Here is a 13,316-nt window from a genome sequence, read left to right on the forward strand (position 1 = left end):
GTTTCCCTGTTCAGTGAGGACGGCATCCAGCGATGCAGCGCAAGACGGCAGGTAAGAAAGAGAAGACTGTGTGTGTGTGTGTGTGTGTGTGTGTGTGTGTGCACCCGCACGTGTGTGTGTGTGGCTGTGTTTAAAGTGTGTTACACAATGAATGGTCCACGACGGGAATCTTGAGGACTCTGGCCGTCCCTGGTTCCCAGCCTCGGCTCCTCCAGGTTGATGTTGCTGCTGGAGGTGCGGTTGGGACGGGGCTCCAACGCTGACCTGAAGCCCCCGAGATACATCAGACCTGTAGAGACGAGAGGCAGCGGTCACGGAACCGTCACGGAACCGTCACGGAACCGTCACGGAACCGTCACCAGTGTCTTCTGGAGTGACTACTCTTAATCTGACATGTAAAACTCTGCTTGTTTATAAAATATCATGTTTTCTTCTTTAGCTCCAATTCAGGACAGAGAATACGATCAATTAAAAACCCATCTCAAGCAGAAATGTATTAAATAAAAACAGAAGTTATAATAAAAGGAGGAAGAAAAACAGCTAATTATAAATGATGAATTAATTCACACAACAACAACTGATGCAGAACTAAAAAAACCAACTCAAAATAATAAAGAAAATATCGTAAAATATCGTAAAATATCCCTGGTGGCCCATCTGGCGTCTGACCGTGACTCCATACCTAGTCCTCAATGTGCACTGGGCACGACTCCTCATCTGTCCGTCCAAAAGAAGGCGAGAAAACGGAGGAGAAATGGAGGGAGAGGAGGAAGATAGACGGGAGAGGCAGGAAGGAAAATGTCCGGGATAAGAAGAAGGGAGTGATGGAAAAGGGAGAGAAACAGAGACAGAACACGTTTACACCACAGATAGAGAAAAAGGTCACGAGGTCAAAGACACAAAGGTCGTAAAACAGGTTTCAGAGGGGAAATGATGCAGCGTTAAGAGGGGGGCAAGATCACACACGAGAACTGATATCTGAGCACTCAGACGGTCACAAAAAGGGTGTTAGGAAGCAGTGGAGGAGAGGAGGAGAGGAGAGGAGGGAAGATGGAGGGAGCCAGAATGACTCTGCAGATGTTAATGCGAAGCAGCTCAGAGCTGAACCTCAACTATGGGATGGAACAGACGCTCACACAGCCAACACACAGCATGCGGGGAACCACACAAAGACAGAGTGGAGATAAATAGGGAGGGGCAATGACCACGGAGGGGGGCGTGAAGAGAAGAAGGGCTCCAGATCTTCATGCTGGGCAGAGAAACAGCTCATCTCTGCTGGCCAAATGCCCCAAAATAAAAGCCCTCTGCCTCTGAACATGAAGTTAAGATCAGAAACGCTCTGCTGGGCCTCAGAGGGTCCGCGTTCACTCACCGGCGAATCGGCTGTCGGGAGCCTGCTCATTATCCAGCCCCATAGAGGGCGTGTCACAGAGGGCCACGCCCTGATTGTTATTGACCAGCTCTGGACACCTGCTCCGCCCACCTGCAAGCGAGGGCAAAGGTCAAACAAGAGCAGCCAGGCACAGCAGGAGAAGTCGTGCGTGCGTGTGTGTGTGTGTGTGTGTGTGTCTGGGGGGGGGGTGGAGTTCATGCTGGGAAGGCAGTAATTAAAATAACGGTCATTTTAAAGACCAAGATGGTAACGAGCTAAGAATTTTAAAATAATAATGAGTTCTATGTGTGTGTGCGTGTGTGTGTGTGTGTGTGTGTGTGTGTGACACACTGAGAGGAGACATCAGGCAGCATAAGCCCCCTCATCTCTGAAAGGTCATTCATCAACGCAACAGGTACTCAGACTGCTTCAATATGGCACACACACATACACACACACATACACACACACACACACACACTCTCACACACACACACTCTCACACACACACACACACACTCACAGCAATCTAATTTCCCTGTCTGATACTGAAGTCTAATGAAAGTGACCTTGTTTCCTTTTGTGTCCCTGTTTAATGAATCACTACAAACACTTTAATATTCAAAACTCTCCCCAGCCTCACACACACACACACACACACTCACACATACACACACACACACGGAGAAGGTTTGACTTGCACTATGATAAAAGTATCCATTTTTTATGAGTCTATAATTGTGGCCTTTATACACAAATGTTTAGAGCACCAACAAGCCCTCACACATGTTAACATAGATGTGCTAATCATGCTAAATGGAGGCTATTAATGTATCAAACCCTCATCTAGACAGCAGAGGAAGCCCTTTGTCTGCTCATTTCCTATCTTAAATGAAGGGTTTTGTGGCCCAATCAGCCGATGGAAACGTTAATTGCACAATAAGTGCTTGTGGAATTGATCAGTTAGGAGACACTGGCTGTAAAGTGTGGACAACTTGGACATTAAAGTCCCTGGAATGATCTACTGTCAGCTGAGTCAGGGAGGCGTTTGGTTTCTGCATTGTGGCCACGCTGTTTATGTTAGTGACCAGAATGCTGAGAGACGTGTGCTGCTGGTCCTGATGAACGCAAAAATGAGGACATTTTTGCTCTCGATGGTCCTGAAGCTGATTGAATGGTTGCCAGGCAGAGCTGGTAGGTGACCAAAGGGACAAAGATGGATTTTAGCAGGTGAAAGACGGTGACCATGTACCTTTGCCGTTAGACGGGGACGAGCAGTCGTCTTCGGTGACATCGTTTCCCTAAAGAAAACACAAATGTGGCTCTGAACCTTCAGATGAAGACAGCGTTATCAACGTCGGCGTGGTCGTCACCTCTGAATCCCGCTCCTCTACAGCCAGGGAATAGTTGTTTCCCTTTGGCTCCTGGGAAAACTCCTGGGGGAAACAGAGCCAAAAACCCAGTGAGGGGGTGGAATACGTGAGAGAAACCTGCCTGGATAACAAGACTCCTCACCCCGTCCTGCTGCGATGGTCCTCGGCTCTCCATGAAGGCGTCCTGGTTCTCCTCCTCGGCCTCCACGTCACCTCCATCGTCGGCCCCGGGCTCGCCTTCCACTCCGGCCAGGTAAGACCCTGACATGGAGGACATGGTGTCAGTGCTGATGTGGGAGTGCTGCGAGTGAGACGAGGCCATGGACATCACTGACTGGACCAGGCTGCTGCTCACAGGGTCTGGCAGACACACGGAGATACACATCAGGGTCCGACGCTGACATTACACAACCCAGGCTTCTTCTGGCTGGATGCCAGGGAAAATGTCCAAAATTCATAGATAAATCCTGATTCTTCACAAAACTAGAACATAAGACGTCTGTTCTCTGTCAAACGCATCATATTTCACTGGTTTTTAAGTTGGTTTCAACTGGAGAAAAGCTGCAAACCTCAAAAAATCTTTGTGGAGCTAATGTTGCTATTAGCGCTGTTGGCGAAACCAACCAATAACAACTGTGTGTGTGTGTGTGTGTGTGTGGGGGTGTGTGTGCACCTTCAGGGGAGGTGATAGTGGAGGAGAGCGGCGTCCCAGTGCAGGATGACTGGTCGATGGCTCCAGACGAGGACAAGGTCAAGTTCTCGCTGTCTGGGGTCACTCCGCTCTGTGAAAACAACCAACGCAGCAGAAAGTGACAAGCTGACAACAGCAGATGGTCCTCTGAACACACACACACACACACACACACACACACACACACGTGTACACTCCCGTGTCCTTTAAAAAGAACTGACGCTGAGATTTAAAAAGAAAGCGGTCACACACACGAACCTCCTGTTTGTCCACACTGAGCTTCTGCTGAAAGGCTTCTGATTCACTGCAGGACTTCTCATCCTCCTCCTCAGGAAGCACTGAGGAATTCTGGGAAAGAGACCTGAAACAAGGTCACGGAGCGGGATAAAAGATGCCATCAAGTTTATTTCTGACCATGTCAAGTGCCTGAATGTTTTTTAACCCCAGCTAGTGAGAACAATTAGACTAATGAATGCAGATACGCTAATGATATAATATATATCGAGTTAAACCAGATTCTGAGTGATTATTCAAGAAATAATAAAACCTAAATCACGTTGATTAGCAACCTTTTACAATGTTTGTGGATTCATTCTGAAAAACGAATGTGGATTTTAAATGTTAATCTTAAAACATCAATTTTTCAGCATGTTATATAAGTAGATTCATAATGAATGAGGCAGATTTGTGTTTCTCTCCCAGTTTAGACACATTTCAGGGGCATTTCTAAGGTCCTGAGCTGAGGTGGGACTCACTTGGAACCACTCTTCTTGAGTTTGAGTCCCTGACTGGAGTTGGAGTGGTCGAGGGGGGAGAGGGAGCGTGCTGGGGCCGGGTGTGGCTCGCTGCTGTAGGGGGGCAGCGCCCCCGAAACGTGGCTGGGACCGGAGTGGAGAGCAGGGGGCGCCACCGAGGAGGTGTTGAGGGGGCCGTTCAGCGCCTCCAGGAGAGACACGGCTTCGTAGCCGGGAGGGATGTGCTCGGACGCCTGGGGGCCGGGACGGGACAGCGCGCTCGTTAGTTTACGCGCGTTCAGCAGATTTTCCGGGGGCTGTTTCCTTCTCACCGAGTGTTCCTCCGAGTCAGACGTCTGCGAAGTGATGACGGGGTTGAAGCTGCTCGGCGAAATGGGACTGAGCTTCTTCCTCATGGCTCGGATCTGCAGCAGCGCTCTGAAAGCTGCAGGGAAATTTAAAACCCGACGTTAGCAGAGAAGGACGGAAGCGGCCGCTCCGTTTGGCTCCTGGGAACAGCGGCAGCGGCTGGAAAAGGCTCCCTGCCCGTTGGGAACTCACGCAGCCTGCAGATGGGGCAGCAGTTGGCCTGGTAGCGCAGCGTGTCTGCACAGGCGTTGCAGAGACACAGGTGCCTGCAGGGCAGGATGAGCGTGTCTCGCACATCCGATAAACACACCACGCACTCGGCGCTGTTGTCGCTAATCTCATCATCGGCGACCTGTGGGAATGAGAATTTCTGTGTCAACACAAGCGGGCAGAAGAAAGCTCGTTTATTATTTAGCAGCCAGACTGATGTTTACCTTTGATTCCTGGCTGTTGTATTTGTTTTCTATCCCATAGATCTCCTGCAGCAGGTAGCTCACGCCATCCACCTGCAGAGGAGGAAGGGATGAAAGAAAGCCGCAGCAAGAGACGGGAAATTAGGCTTTGATGCGTCTTCAAAAGGAAAAAACTGCAGAGAAGGAGGAAGGAAGGAAGGAGGAGGAGCAAATATTCACCACTTGTTTCTGCTTCAGAGGCTTCACGCAGTAGCTCCCGTCCATATGCTGAGAAGGAGAGCAACATTAAATCAAGCATTCACTTGCATGACGAGGGTGAGGAGATGCTGCACTTGTGGTGGCTGATGTGAGACGTGTGCTGGACGCCATGTTCTGATGGTCTGGTGTTCTGGTGTTGGTTCCAGCTCACGGTTTTATTCTCCTCCTTCGTTGTTTCTCTGAACAAACCCGACTCGGTGAGAATCCAATATAAACTCAGGAAGATTTCTTACCTTTTCAAATGTAGCCAACAGGATGTGAGAGTGGCCCAGATGTTCTACAGATTCAGAAAATGGCCGTCATCAAATTCTGCAACGTCACTTCCAACACCAGCTGATCCATCCAGGACTCACCTTCCCCCTCTGCTACCACGGCCTGGATCACCATGGGGAAGATCTCTTTGTCCATGTCAAACAGCAGCTGAGAGGAGACCAAAGGAAGGTGAGGAGAAGACAAAAGAGACGTGAAGCTACAGCTGGTAGGAGACAGAACCGACCTCGTCCTCGGCCCACTCGCTCAGGTTGACGGTGTGTGAGGGCAGACAGAACTGCTGGCTCACTCCCCGCTTGAAGTGCACCGTCTCAGACTGCAGAGAGCTGTCCTGAGGCAGGTAGCTGCAGCACACACACACACACACACACACACACACACACACACACTTTAATGCAAGCTTCTACACCTAATCAGCAAGTCGGCTGTTATATAAGACATGAAAACAATGTTATTCAATGGAAAACGTATAAACTCTGTTCAAAGTTAAGCATTTAAAATATTATTTAGGACTTGTTATTATTAAGTGGTGGCAGATGTGGCGATTTCCTGAGGATGCAATTATTAGTCAGTCCATGTACACACACCGTACATCACACGCACACACACACACACACACACACACACTTAACCCTGCCGACACTTACACTGGCACACCGTTGTGAAACTCCTCGATGGCCTGGTAGTAGATTGTGACGGCCACCTGTGTGTCGGCGTCAAAGGTGAACTCAATATTGTAGCAGGCCCTGTTCTTCCCCGCAGCCTCCTCCCCCGGCAGCTTCAGGTCCTCGCTGCATCTACACGAGAAGGTCAAGGAGCTTTTCAACACCTGGCAACGTGAGGTTAGATTAAACGTACCGTGTTTGTGCTTCACTACAGAGGTTGAGAGGATGTTTTAAAGGATTCTAATGAAATCTACAGTTCTGGCTGAAACAGCAGAGACGTGTGTTTAGAGTGAAGGAGGGCCCCACCGTACAAGTCGCAGCGTGTCCTTACGGATGTTTATAAGGCTTCGTAGCGTCTTTACCGGCTCCTGAGGAGGGGGCGCTGCGTAAGGGAACTACAAAAGAGACAGACGTGAAAACACACGTTTACCAGCGTTCGTCTGTCATGCCGACGTTCCTCACAGAGATCTGTGCCGACAGATGCTGAGTCGTCACACGGGGACGAGGTCGGAGTTTGGAACGCGTTGCAGATTGTAAAACACTCTCAGATCAAACGGAGCTTTGTTTTTATTTAAAGGTGACAATAGGGACCAGGTGAGCATCCACTTCCTTCCTTCCTTTTCCCTGAAACCAGCTGGATCCATCACAGACAACGTTGAAACTCGCCGCGCAGCCGCTGACGGGGCGTAGAAGAGTGGGGCTGGTTTGAGGGTCACATGCAGGATGTGGTTGGAAGCTACAAACCCTCATCTGTCTGAGCATATGTGTGTTTCTGTGAGCGATGAATGGGTCCATATTCAGCGCCGTGCACAAACAAACACATGCTGAGGAGTGAACGCGGCATGAACGGAAGCATTCATTAAAGGGAGCACAGGAGGCCTCATTGATGCTCAGGAGACGTCAGAGTCAAAGTCTGCAAGCTTCAGAAAGATGATCAAATAAATGCAGAAACTGATTAAAGTGTTCGAAATAACTCATCCAAACGCCGCAGGACGCAAATATTTGTTGAGAGACGAAGAAAACTTTACAGCATGAACCTGAAGGCAACCGTGGATCTGGACGGTGGCTTTTATGGGCTATTAAAGTGATTTTTGTGGCTAAGGATCAATTCTGTTCCCCAAAGCGTTTCCTGGAAACCCCCAAATTTAACCACATTTCTGACTGCGTTTGTTCTGCGGTGGCAGCAGCCCAAGAGCGCAACGGCTGTGGGCTGGTTTTATGATTCCACTGCACCATCTGCTTCACAACCACACCAGATTATATAACGCTTGTGTCACATATACAAAGGAAAAAACCTGAGCCCACAGGGGGATTATAAACTCCCACATAATCTGGAGGAAAACTGTGCTCCTAATTTTAGCCCCAGTCTAGACACAAACAGACAGAAGGAAGATTCTCTCCATGTCAGCTCTACTTGCTCAAATAATAATTAATAATTCACAGCTTCTCTCCATCTCAGCTTTATGGTAAATGTCTGCGTGTCCGCTTGGGTTTGAGGTGCTTTTCTAATTTGCCTGTGTGGCACCAGCCAAATAATCCCTCGGTCCAGTTCACTTCTGACAGGATGAGACAAAAAAAAGACTTTTTTAATCCATCTGAAAAACATATAAACACAACAGCAGGAGCCACAGCTGCTGTGCACCAAATCCCCCTATAATTATGAAAACTGGCATTTGGGCTTTTTATTGTCTTTTATATCACTTTGAAGAGACTGTTGACAAGAATGAACAATTACAGGGTCTCAAATTGTGATGGGTAGTTTGTTTAAATGATAAAGGGACTTAATAGTCTGACTGTGTGGAAGTCCTCTGGACCTACCGCCACAGGTCTGGTGCCCAGGAAGTTCAGGTCTGTGTTCTCCCCGAACAGGTAACCTTCTGGATGGGTGGAATCAAACTTCTCCCCACCCATGATGAAATGGCTGGCGAAGTAACTCCCTGCAAGACAGAGCCATCCAAAATAAATGGGTCAAGTGTTTATTATTGCTACAGAACCAACAAGGTTTAAGCCCTGACAACACCCAACAAATCGTCGGTGGCGAACATTTATAGTCCTATAAAACTAATCGCCGGCTTCATTATCCAGACACAGGCTGCGAGCGCTGAGTCAAAGGGCTGGATCTCAAACATGGGGTCAGCTGAGTCGGCAGTGGTTGAATCACAGGCTGAGTTTAGAGTCTGTAAATACAGGTCCGATGGCCGGGCGCCACCCATCTTATCTGTGTTCTTACAAAATAAACTCAGAAAATGGGTCCAAAAAGCCTCGTTCAGCCTGTGTTTACTAACTTGTTATTATTTACAGCAGCTGGGAGGCTGAAGCTTGGTCAGCAGCTCCCAGGAACAGGAACGGATGAGGTTCACCACCTTCCAGACCTCCCACTGCCCCACAAGCACGTCAGCCTGTGACTTGGACTGGCCTGGATCATAAACGCATAAAACAACTTTATAAAATTACCAACGAGCAAAGGTTATGGCACCATAACACACGGTGTTCACAATTAAATTCTTCACCTCTTGGCAATGATTATAAGTTATGACCTTTAGCAATAAAATTCTGTTTCAACAATTTGATGTTGGAGACGGTAATATGGGATTATGGCTGACAACAGGCCCCGAGGATGCTGACTCAGGTGAACTTGGCTGTGACCACAGAACAATACATGACTGCGCCCAGAATCTTTAGTTAGTTTTTAAGAAGTAAAGAGAACCTCCAACTCTTTTGCTCTGAGGTATTTCTTGGTAACAATGAGCTAATTCACACTAAATCCTTAAAACAGGTCTGACAATGTGGTCAAAATCATTTTACATATTTACTGAGTTTATCTTTAAATATCCTTCTTATAAAGACCAGCATGATGTTCATACTTATCCCCAGATTAAAGGATGCTGCTGAACGTCTACAGCTCATGGTTGAGGCTTTTTTATTTTTATTTTAGAAGCTCTAAAAATGCCGAATAACGCCAATACAGCTAAAAGCTTAAAAGCTATCAAGACGGAATAAATCTAAAGTAAATTTGAGATTTTCTCCCATAAAGTGTGTGTGAGGGTAATCTTAATACGGATGAAAGAGATGATGAAGAGCATGAAATGCAGCTTCTAAAGTGCCAGCACGGTGCCCAGGCAGCACCGATGCCCCGGGGGCCACACGGAGAGGCTCCCTGGCCCCTCCGCGGCTGCAGCCCGACCTGTTGTTTGACTGCTTACCGGATTTCGGTGGATAACGGTACACCGAACTGGACGGAATGTCCACTTCTTCCACGCCTATGTTCTGTCTGCTCGTCAAAGATCCCATTTCCAATAACATAAAGAGCACACCAGGTTAACGATCATAACACTTGGGCTCCGCTTTGTTCTGCCTTCCGTCTCCTTTATTCCCTCTCATTTAATCCGGTTGGTGCTGTCCGGTCCATTTCCGCAGGCTCCGAGCCCCGCTGTGAATACGAGCGTCCAGAACTGGATTAGCGGTTGCTCGCTGGCTGTTTATCCGCCCGAGGTCAGCGGCGAGGCTCGTTTTTGAGGCAGAAAACAGCCGCTGTCGTCTCTGGAATCGCGGATAAGCGCTCCGTCTCCGTGCGCCGTGACCGCGCACTCCAGCTTAGAGCGACGCGCTTTGTTTTACTTTACTGCTGAGTATATGTCATAAAACCGTGACGTGCGCGTCCACATCTCTTCTATCCCCGGTGCTATTTCGTTGCTGGATCCTGTCACAGGGGCTCCACATGACGTCAGGCACAAATCCGGGCCGTGGGTTTTTTTTTTGCGCAGTGCTCCGAGCGCCGAGCCGCTTCGTAACGTGACCTTCCTACGCCAAATGTGCGAGTTGTGCTGACTGCAGTGCGGAGAGGATGGACAGGCACTGTTGAACACACCCGATAGGAGTAAACCCATCCAATAACACGAACGGGGGTTTTAGCACAAGCTGGACAGATGCCACTCAAACACCGGGGGGGACACTGTGGACGTGATATAAAATCTCAAGTCTAAGTGGAGTAATAAAAATCCTGTCAAGAACGGAACAGAAACGCAGCAACGACTGAAGCCACACTCTTGAATAGATCTCTAAATATAAATATATATAATGTTAAATTACTTGTAATAAATCATATATTGTTGTAGTGCCACAAATGTCCGGTGATACTCCGCGCCGACAGGGGGCGCTGTAGGATTTAACGTGAGGAAAAGCGGGAGCATTTCAACCAATCAGAGGCGGCCGCGAGAGGGCACGCAGCCCGGGCAAAGGGAAGCGCTGTTGCCGCCATTTCGTGTGAGCTGTGAGCCGTATAAGTAACGTTGTTTCTTGGGCCCTTTAAAAATACACCCAGATTTCACGTTTTTAGCCGCAGTTACTCGTCCGTTCGTTATCAGTAGCCGTTTGGCCCGAGGGTAGCGCGCAACGGTGGTTCTCTTCTCCTCCGTGGTTTCAGACAACGACCAAGATGAGCTACGGGAGGCCGCCGCCAGACGTGGAGGGGATGACCTCCCTGAAAGTGGACAACCTTACGTATCGAACTTCTCCGGAGACTCTACGGCGAGTCTTTGAGAAGTACGGTCGTGTGGGAGATGTGTATATACCCAGGGATAGATACACCAAAGAGAGTCGCGGTTTCGCCTTTGTGCGGTTCCTCGACAAGCGCGACGCGGAGGACGCCATGGATGCAATGGACGGTGCCTTGCTCGACGGGCGGGAGCTTCGGGTGCAAATGGCTCGCTACGGCCGACCCCCGGACTCCATGTACAGCCGGAGAAGTGCTCCGCCACGCAGATACGGGGGCTATGGACGCAGAAGCCGAAGGTAAGGCCGTGGGCGCTGTATAAGCTATAGTGGCTAACGCTAGTTTAGCCAGCGATGGTGGAAGCACATGGATGCTAACGGCTGCATGCTAATCACCACGTTTGTTACGTTGGAGGCGGGCACGCTTTTACTCCCCAAAGTTTGACTTGTGTTCTGAACGGAACCTCAACTCGGGCCCTTTTCTCTGTCTTTAGCCGCTCCGCCAGCCCACGGCGCCGCAGACGCAGCCGCTCCAGGAGCCGAAGCCGGTCCCGATCCAGGAGCCGTCATCGTTCCAGCCGTTCCAGGTCCTATTCCAGGTCCAAGTCCAGATCCAAGTCGAGGTCAAAGTCCAGATCAAAGTCCAGGACCCCCAGGAGGAGCAAGTCGAAGTCCGCTTCCAGGTCTCGGTCCCGTTCCAGGTCCAAGTCCAAATCCAAGTCGAGGAGCCGAACCCCCCATTCCAGCAGAGGAGGGTCCAAATCAAGGTCTCGATCCAAGTCCAAGAGTAGGCCTAAATCCCCAGAAGACAACGGAATAGAGGGTTAAACCATACCTGGATGGTATATCAAGGTATTTGTAGGCAGGTGAGTTACATAAATGAATTAATAACTGATCAAACATTAGTTATTGCTGTTCTTTAGCTCTTACTCCCAATGAACCGGGTCACAGTGCTTCTCTGTGTATGCTTTGATATTCAAGGCATACACAGATGAACCTTTTTGGTTGCTGTGGCCAGCAAAATTATAAATGCACATTATAATTGACCAAAATGGGAATAATGATTGTATTTGTTAAGTGTGCATGGGAGGGACGTGGTGTTATATTAAGACCTCACTTAAATTTGGAATTCTTTCCTCTAAGCTGCGGAGTCCTGTTTACAATGGGAGGAGGAGGAGGAGATGGGGGTGTTGCAGTGTGAGAGCAGTTAGTGTGTGACCCGCCCATGTGACCTGTCTGTTGCTGTGGGCGATGGCAGTTGCTAAGGAGCAGGTCACCAAGGCAACGGTGTTTGCCATGGAGCAGGTCGTCATGGCGGTGGTTCGGGCTGTCATGTGGTGTGTGAGGTGGTGTGGAGAGGTACGTTCACGGGGATCACAGGCAGATGCAGAGCTCTGTTCCCAGCTGTGGTTTCCTTCACCTCTCAGAGGAAACACACCCCACCCCGAGGTTGGTTCTTCTCCTATGCCCGGGTGTAAGGGGCTTGTCAGCGCTAACTATTTGAGAGGGGGGTTAATCAATATGTGTAGACATGTGACAAGTCATAAAGTAAACAGGTGTAATACACACACATCTTTTTGTAGTATTAGGGAGACAGAAGGCCAGACAGTACTGCCTGTAAATATCCAGCCAGTTAGAGGAAATACGAGCGCTCGTCTAACCCAGGTCCACTGAGTTTTGTCTTTCCTTTCCAGGGTTTGGGGAGTTGAACCTTTACCGAGGACGCCGGGAAGAGTCGACGTGCACACGTGGACTCTTCTGTTGCCATTGAATGCAGACTCAAGGTTATTGGAGCTTGGTCTAAACTATTTTAAATGTTCTTTTACTTTGCTCACGCCATTTCTGTAATTTCCACACAGTTGTTGTAAATCTGACGTCCTTAATTGGCCCATTGGAGTTCCCTTTTCCATTAAAATGCATTTCTGGCTACATCTGTACTTAATAAATTCTTTGGACTCGACAGATTTCTTTGAAATATTTTGCTTGAGACTCTTCTGTGTGTATATGAAGAGTCGCTGTCATGCTAGGCCACCTTTAGTTAATTATTTTTTACAGAAAGACAAACTGTACAGCAGCATTTCATTTGTGATTGGCTCGTTAGAAATCACTCATTTTGCTTGTGGATGATGCTTCCCTGTGACTCTAACCCTCTTTCTTGTTATCTTTTGTGCACTAGGCGCAGTTGTGTAGCAGTTGAGTAATGCTGGTTAGCTGTTAAGATGCGGTGCAGTGCGGTGGTGACATGGTGTGGCGTGTTGCGGTGCAGAGTGCCCGGCGCTGTTCCGGCGCTCGACCCTCCGCTGCCGGTTTGTAAGCTCACAGGTGTGGCAGATCAACCATCCTCCTGTCTTGTGACTTCTACCTTCCTCCTTGTCTTGTACAATTTCTCTCCTTCAGTTTTTCTCTATTCTCTCCCCCCCCACCCCCCCTCTGTGGTTTGTTTACTCTTAATGGCTTTACCCGCTTTTTGATATGGATCCACTGTGGTTCACTAGTCAGGGGTTCAAAGGTCAGTCCAGTCTGCTTTATCAGTACCTGTAATCATTCCTATGTTAAACTTCTCTAATGTCTTGTAACTGCTTCAGGTGAACAATAAAGTTTTGGTTGTAAATAAGATGCAGTTTGCACGTGTGCTTTTTGTGCTTCACACTAAACAAGACGGTTGATCCACATTACTTTA

At 48.7% G+C, this 13,316-nt stretch overlaps 2 protein-coding genes across 7 annotated transcripts in view; one reads left to right on the forward strand and one right to left on the reverse strand.

Moving 5' to 3' along the window:
* rnf157 (ring finger protein 157) overlaps window positions 1–10,098 on the reverse strand; it is an 11,805-nt gene extending 1,707 nt beyond the window's left edge. Inside the window, exons 1-20 of one of the 3 annotated variants that reach the window (XM_057045808.1) lie at window positions 9,349–10,098; window positions 7,964–8,082; window positions 6,452–6,540; window positions 6,128–6,277; window positions 5,707–5,824; window positions 5,564–5,630; window positions 5,444–5,487; window positions 5,172–5,219; window positions 4,974–5,045; window positions 4,732–4,891; window positions 4,503–4,615; window positions 4,192–4,424; window positions 3,695–3,797; window positions 3,419–3,527; window positions 2,888–3,105; window positions 2,746–2,808; window positions 2,625–2,673; window positions 1,373–1,483; window positions 683–717; window positions 1–289 (exon numbers count right to left, since the gene is read on the reverse strand). The exon at window positions 1–289 is cut by the window's left edge and continues 1,707 nt beyond it. In XM_057045808.1, the coding sequence (XP_056901788.1) occupies window positions 683–717; window positions 1,373–1,483; window positions 2,625–2,673; window positions 2,746–2,808; window positions 2,888–3,105; window positions 3,419–3,527; window positions 3,695–3,797; window positions 4,192–4,424; window positions 4,503–4,615; window positions 4,732–4,891; window positions 4,974–5,045; window positions 5,172–5,219; window positions 5,444–5,487; window positions 5,564–5,630; window positions 5,707–5,824; window positions 6,128–6,277; window positions 6,452–6,540; window positions 7,964–8,082; window positions 9,349–9,448 (2,001 nt within the window). In that variant the 5' untranslated portion in view covers window positions 9,449–10,098 and the 3' untranslated portion in view covers window positions 1–289. The remainder of the gene's footprint in view (window positions 290–682; window positions 718–1,372; window positions 1,484–2,624; window positions 2,674–2,745; window positions 2,809–2,887; window positions 3,106–3,418; window positions 3,528–3,694; window positions 3,798–4,191; window positions 4,425–4,502; window positions 4,616–4,731; window positions 4,892–4,973; window positions 5,046–5,171; window positions 5,220–5,443; window positions 5,488–5,563; window positions 5,631–5,706; window positions 5,825–6,127; window positions 6,278–6,451; window positions 6,541–7,963; window positions 8,083–9,348) is intronic. The other 2 variants (XM_057045805.1, XM_057045796.1) reach the window with 2 other exon arrangements.
* A 261-nt stretch (window positions 10,099–10,359) lies between these two features.
* On the forward strand, window positions 10,360–13,250 carry srsf2a (serine and arginine rich splicing factor 2a). Of its 4 annotated transcripts, XR_008952496.1 has the most exons (4): window positions 10,361–10,936; window positions 11,131–11,502; window positions 12,331–12,420; window positions 12,813–13,250. XR_008952496.1 is itself a non-coding variant. In XM_057046342.1 (3 exons), exons 1-2 carry the CDS (start codon window positions 10,581–10,583, stop codon window positions 11,462–11,464), a joined length of 690 nt encoding a protein of 229 aa, XP_056902322.1. In that variant the 5' UTR covers window positions 10,361–10,580; the 3' UTR covers window positions 11,465–11,502; window positions 11,780–13,250. The 4 variants fall into 4 exon arrangements, 3 of the variants coding, with proteins under 3 accessions (XP_056902315.1, XP_056902322.1, XP_056902332.1); XM_057046342.1 differs by having other exon boundaries at window positions 11,780–13,250; XM_057046352.1 differs by having other exon boundaries at window positions 12,331–13,250.
* The last annotated feature ends 66 nt before the right edge of the window (window positions 13,251–13,316 follow it).

The sequence above is a fragment of the Takifugu flavidus genome, chromosome 1, assembly GCF_003711565.1.
Source record: "Takifugu flavidus isolate HTHZ2018 chromosome 1, ASM371156v2, whole genome shotgun sequence".
In the NCBI taxonomy this organism is placed as follows: domain Eukaryota; kingdom Metazoa; phylum Chordata; class Actinopteri; order Tetraodontiformes; family Tetraodontidae; genus Takifugu; species Takifugu flavidus.